Source organism: Rhodnius prolixus, unplaced genomic scaffold, assembly GCF_049639745.1.
Source record: "Rhodnius prolixus isolate KJV_2025 unplaced genomic scaffold, Rpr scaffold_9, whole genome shotgun sequence".
Taxonomy (NCBI): Eukaryota; Metazoa; Arthropoda; class Insecta; order Hemiptera; family Reduviidae; genus Rhodnius; species Rhodnius prolixus.
Genome location: NW_027411604.1, coordinates 25,026,980 through 25,032,982, shown reverse-complemented (window position 1 = coordinate 25,032,982; position 6,003 = coordinate 25,026,980). Strand labels below are relative to the sequence as shown.

The 6,003-nt window shown below is 36.1% G+C and overlaps 1 protein-coding gene across 1 annotated transcript; it reads right to left on the bottom strand.

Moving 5' to 3' along the window:
- Nucleotides 1-1,876: 1,876 nt before the first annotated feature.
- LOC141454469 (uncharacterized) lies at nt 1,877-2,614 on the bottom strand. The gene has a single exon (XM_074128713.1). The coding sequence runs from the start codon at nt 2,612-2,614 to the stop codon at nt 1,877-1,879; it is 738 nt and encodes a 245-aa protein (XP_073984814.1).
- Nucleotides 2,615-6,003: the final 3,389 nt, after the last annotated feature.

Sequence of the window (6,003 nt, the reverse complement as noted above, 5' to 3'; positions counted from 1 at the left end):
CAGTTATTTTATTGTCTTTATTTCAGTTATATTTATAAGTTTATTTCAATTTATTACTAGATTTGTTATCTCAGTAGTTTGGCTCTTTATTTTTATAATTTTTTAATGGTACTGCTAGTTATTTCTGTTTATTTCTTTTATCCTAAAGTTAAGAAAAAGAAGAAGAAAATAAATTTATTATCCTGGGACTATTGTCCTCTAAGAATAAGTACAAGTGCAGTTGGAGGCCCTATTTGTTTGGCCTAACTTTTAAATATTTATAAATAAAAATAAGTATTTACAAAAATGAAAAATTAAAATTAATAAAATAAAGGATACAATTATAATTTTGGAGAAAGCTGGTTGGAAAGGAGATAATTGAACAGAAGGGATTTAATGATGGGAAAGGGTAGGAGCATATTTAAGTTGATATTTAATTTACAACTATGCCTGTTTACAGAATTACGAGTATTTTCAAACGAAAACTCCTTGATAAAAAGGTCTTGCAGCTTTATAAGCAATAAATATATTTTATTGTTATTATAATTATTTTTAATGATTTAAGGCGCATCAACATCTCAGGTTATTGGCGCTCGGAACTTTTTTCAGTGCACTGTATTACTATTATTATTCTTAGGATGGATGATTTGCGAGGAATCGGCCAAATAAAACAACTCGTCTCTTTGCCAACGTTTCCACAAATATATTGTTCTTCAGGGCCTGGATATTACAAATACAAAACAATTTAAAGAGTCAGTAACATAGGAAAAAACAGTAAAAATCAGTAATACAAAAATAAACAGTAAAATACAATAAATTCTTTATAATTATTGAAACTTACGTGGTTATGCGGGTTGGTTGAGTTAGAGAAACTAAGAGCCAGAACTGGAGAAGCAGGTATATAAATAGAGATATAGCGGGACTTACACGGGAATTTTGGTACTGACAATTGAACAGATACAATAGACTAGTTACAACAAAAGAGTAAATACAATAAATATTGGGAAATTTCTTTAAACAACAAAAACCGTTAAACACAAAACACAGGAGTTTTCTAGCACCTAGAAGGAGGTACCCATGAGTGGTTCGGTTCGTGTGTGCCCAATTCTTAGCCTCGTCAATATTACTGATTCTCGCCGCGGGAGGTTCTCAGCTGGTATGCATCGTACTAGTGGTTTAATTTCTTTCAATTTTTCTAAAATGGCGTCCCACTGATGCTGCCATTTCATAATTAATCTTTCTTTAATGTGGCATCGCAGGTCAGTGGGGCGAATAGGTATACTATTATTATTATTATTTTTTTTTTTTTTTTTTTTTCGGCGCATCAACTGCAAGGTTATTAGCGCCTCACGCTCTTTTCTTTCCACTCGATCTAGAATGGCGCTTGCCCAAAGTACCCAGCATCCAAAACAACGCCTTTGGATGGTCAAAGGCGGAGGGAGCTAAGGAGGTATGGTATGATGGTCTTGACTTACTCTCTTTACCATCGCATCCGACGACGGGGAGAAGTCAGCCCAACATTTCGCGCCATTCTTTAGCTAATAGCAGGGGATTGCTTGCTAAATCAGTTTACCTAAGGACTAACTAAATAAATACTTTCACACCAGAAGATACATTCATACTAGAAAATACATTCTTATCAATAAATACATTTTTACTAATAAATACATTTATACCAGCAAGTACATTCATACCAATAAATACATTTATACCAGCAAGTACATTCATGCCAATAAATACATTTTTACTAATAAATACATTTATACCAGCAAGTACATTCATACCAATAAATACATTATTACTAATACATACACACTTTCTACATTCACTCTGGAGGAGTGTACTCGATATTCCACTCCTCGCTTAAGATATCCTAACCTAGCCTAACCTAACTGAACTAAATTTTACTATACAAATTACTACTCTTCAAAAAGTCAAACAGCTTTCCTATATAAGGGGAACCCTCTTTTAAAATTGCCTGTAAGTTACATGGTAGTCCTGTTCTTTGTCTCTTTCCTTTAAGTGCCTGACACTCTTCTAACATGTGGATCACGGTCAGTCTTTCTCTACATAGTGGGCATTTCGGCTTTCTTCCATTCACTAGCAGGTATCCGTGAGTGACTCTTGTATGCCCAATTCTAAGCCTGGTGAGCACTACCGACTCTCTACGCGGGTAGTTCTCTACTGTTTGATTGAACACTTGTGGCTTAATTTTCTTCAACTTCTCATTTAAGAGATCCCAATGTCCCTGCCACTTTCTAAACATGGAGTACTTCGCAAATGTTTTTAAGTCGGCAGGTCTGACAGGGATGGCTAGATCCGCATTTAAGCAGGCAGCCTGTTTGGCCGCTGCATCAGCTCTCTCGTTTCCAGCCACTCCTATATGACCTGGTACCCTTACAAAGATTACCTTTTTACCACATATATTCAGATTATGCAATATCTCATGGATACGGATAATAAATGGGTCGTCTGAGAATCTATCCTGAAGGGCCTTTATTGCGCTGAGAGAGTCTGTCAGCACCAGGGCTTTAGAGTACTTTCTTTCAGATATCGTTTTTAATGCTTGCCAGATGGCATACATTTCGGCTGTGTACTCTGTAGCATGCGAGTGTCCACGTGGCGGTAACTCCATGAGTGTAGATGGCACATCCTACACCGTTGTCTATCTTTGAGCCATCAGTGTAAATGGGCCGGTAATCCATATAGAAATTTAAAATTTCTAAGAGTTTCTGCCTATAGAGTACAGGAGTAGTTTCTTCCTTCTTATGTGCTGTCAGATCCAACCTAATTCGTGGAGAGTTCATTAACCAAGGAGGAAAAGAACTAAATCTCCAAGACTCCACTGGGCCAATTTCTAGCCTTTCCGCTTCTAGTACACTTTTAGCTCTGACGCCCAGAGGACGCGTCCGCGTTCTCTGTTGTTGAAATTGGTGGTCGTAAGGGCTCTCAAATAAAGTCGGATGGCACGGATGGGTTGGTTTCCCCCATATTCCAGCATAATACGTCAATGTCAGCTGCTCCCGCCTAATTTAAAGTGGGAGAACTCCCGCCTCTACATAAAGGCTTTGAAGGGGGCTAGTTCGGAAGGCACCAGTGTACAATCTAATGCCTTCGTTGTAAACTTTGTCCAATATCTTAAGCCGCGATTTGCGAGCGGAGCTATAAATTTGGGACCCATAATCTAATTTGGAGCGGGTGAGGCAAACAAATAAGCGCTTTAGAATTTCCCGTTCAGTTCCCCATTTATAGTTTCCTAGAAATTTTAAAATTTCTAGCGTTTTTTTGGCTTTGATATAAGTAGTCTCGAGATGTTCTTGCCAGTTTAATTTGGAATCGAATACGATGCCCAAATAACGAAAACTTTCTTTGTAATTTATCGGCATGTTGTTCAGATATAAGGTTGGTATTCTGTGTTCATGCCTTAGGCGACAGAAATGAAGACATACTGTTTTTTGTCTCGAGAACTTAAAACCGTTTCTGGAAGCTTCTATGGCTAGGCCGTTTATGGCTTGCTGGAGCGTAGCCCCAACATCTTCTAAGTTCTCACCAGATAGATATATAACAAGATCATCAACATATAGAGAGACTTGCAAGGGTTCTTCAACAATTTCAGCTAAACAATTAATTGCAATTAGGAACAAGGTGACACTTAAGACTGATCCCTGGGGGATCCCGTTTTCTAAACTATGAGGACTGGACAACACTGATCCTAAGCGCACACGAAACCTTCTTGATTTCAGAAATCCCTCTAGGAATCTGGGCAGTTTCCCTCTTAGGCCCCACCATTATTATTATTATTATTATTATTATTATTATTTAACATAATCTTAATTATAAAATTGTATTGATGACTCTTAGATTTGCTCTTCTAGGAGCTACAAGTAGTTTATTTTCCATTGATGGACAGCGATGTTGGGTAGACTATCTACGGAAATTGTAGATCGTCACCTTTTACAAGAAAGTATTTCAAGAAGATTGCATCATTACGCTCCAGCATTTCTAACATTTTTAATCCTAATTATGAAACTCCTAAACATAATTTTGTTCGGCTCTGTTTATATAAAAGCTAACTACATGAATTTAAATAATTTATCTGATGATTGTCGACAGCGGTTACTGTTTCCTCTATATTTTTTCTAAATCCTCCATCTTTATTTCATGCGTCATTTCAAACTCATCAATAATTCAGCTGCCAAAGAATTTGGAATATTTTATTTAATTAGCAAAGAAGGATTAATGTAATCAGAAAAGCATGTTTATCAATTACTATACTTATAAATTTAATTTAATTTAATTTTCATGGGAAACAAAATAAAAAATCAATTACGTACCCCGATTCAGTGTTGGCGAAGGGTAAGATGAATATAAAAGGTTGTCGACACAAAAGTAAAAATGTGAAGGTAGTATTTGCAGAGCTGGAAACGAAAAGAGAATGTTTGAAGGGGAGGCTGCGATCTAGCGCTGCTGAGAAGGAGACAATGTTTATAAAGGCGATATAAAGGTACTGCTGGTGGTAACATTGACGACCAGGAAAGACGAGCCTTAGGATCAAAGTACTCGCGAATAAATGGGCGACACCCATGGAATAAAGAAGGATAATGGTGAGGCCAGTAAATCTCTGGAGGACGATAAGGATGGTAGAGGATTGACAGTGCTACGTGTTTTGAATGATATCCTAGTTTATTCCCTGGTAGAAAGCCATCTCCTACAACCCCTGGGTCCGCTCATGTGTGCCAACTGTGGTCTGAGATGGTAGTGAAGTGTTAGCCTATCGTCCATTCTGTTAGAAACAGTTCTACCAATATAGCACCTGCACCATAGTAATAACCTAACTGTCCTAAATCCTTACAAAGTCCCTTATCTTCACACCAGCGCTCCTACATATCATACTTTACAACCCTTCTAATATTTTTTTTTTTTTTTCACCTTCCCAACCATTTAGAAACTTTCAAAAAAGAAAATTGGAATTTTGTGGTAATTCTAGATGGAATCTTTTTCTTTCACATATCATTTTCAATATTTCACGGAACCCGTTCGTATAAAATCTTGGTTAAGATATTCTGTTTGAAACGATCTGAAGAGGCTTGCAATGTAATATTGGAAACTGAGCGGCGTGTTTTATCAAATCCACATAGTTTGGTTTCTCGTGAAACTTATAAAAACAATTTAATACTTATTATGAGTCACTTACACCACCAGAAAAATCTAAATTCTAAATATAAATATTCTGTTCGGTTCTGTTTTTACTTCAAAATGCATCCATTGAAGAACGATTCAGAATAATGCACTTTTTTACATTTAGATTCTGGAAGGTGAACACCATTCACATCAACGTTTGCTTATCATCTCTGCATTTAAACACAAAAAAAACATTTAATTTTTGGATTTTAAAAATATTATTTAGACCACTGTTGAATGGTGCAATTAACGTTACTCGAGACTTGATATAAATGTCTAAAACAATAAATGATTTGGGAATTGGCACTGGATGAGCGGAAAGAGTATAATTTTGGTTGCCAACAACTAAAATCTGAGACAGGGCTGGATAGTAAAAACAGGGTCGCAAATAATTGATGATTTGAGAAAAATGATTAATGTTCAAAAACAAGAACACCTTGTAAATTATAAAAGAATGTGTAATTTCTGTCGTTGTCATGAATATGCACTGATAGATGGTACAAATGGAATGATAACTAACACAGTATCGAGTGCATCTCAACTAGCCCATTTATTTCAAAATTCATTTCCTTTCATGCGTGAAACCTACAACTTATTTGAACTCTACACAGTTATTTTTCTCAAATCATGTGACAAATATTTATTTTAACCAGTTAAGCACGTTTGATGTGTATGCACGTCAAACCAAATCTCTGTTACGGTGCGTTCGACGTGTTTACACGTGAAAAATATAAAATTGCCATTAACTATAAAAACTCGAAATTTTAATAAAATACAATAAGAATATTATTTGGTGGGATGTTTCCTTTATCTTCCCAATAGAACTGCCAAGTATTTTATGAG

Bases quoted from the DNA above. Each gene is read 5' to 3' on its own strand.
- LOC141454469 (XM_074128713.1), bottom strand. From the start codon at position 2,614: ATGGAGTTACCGCCACGTGGACACTCGCATGCTACAGAGTACACAGCC.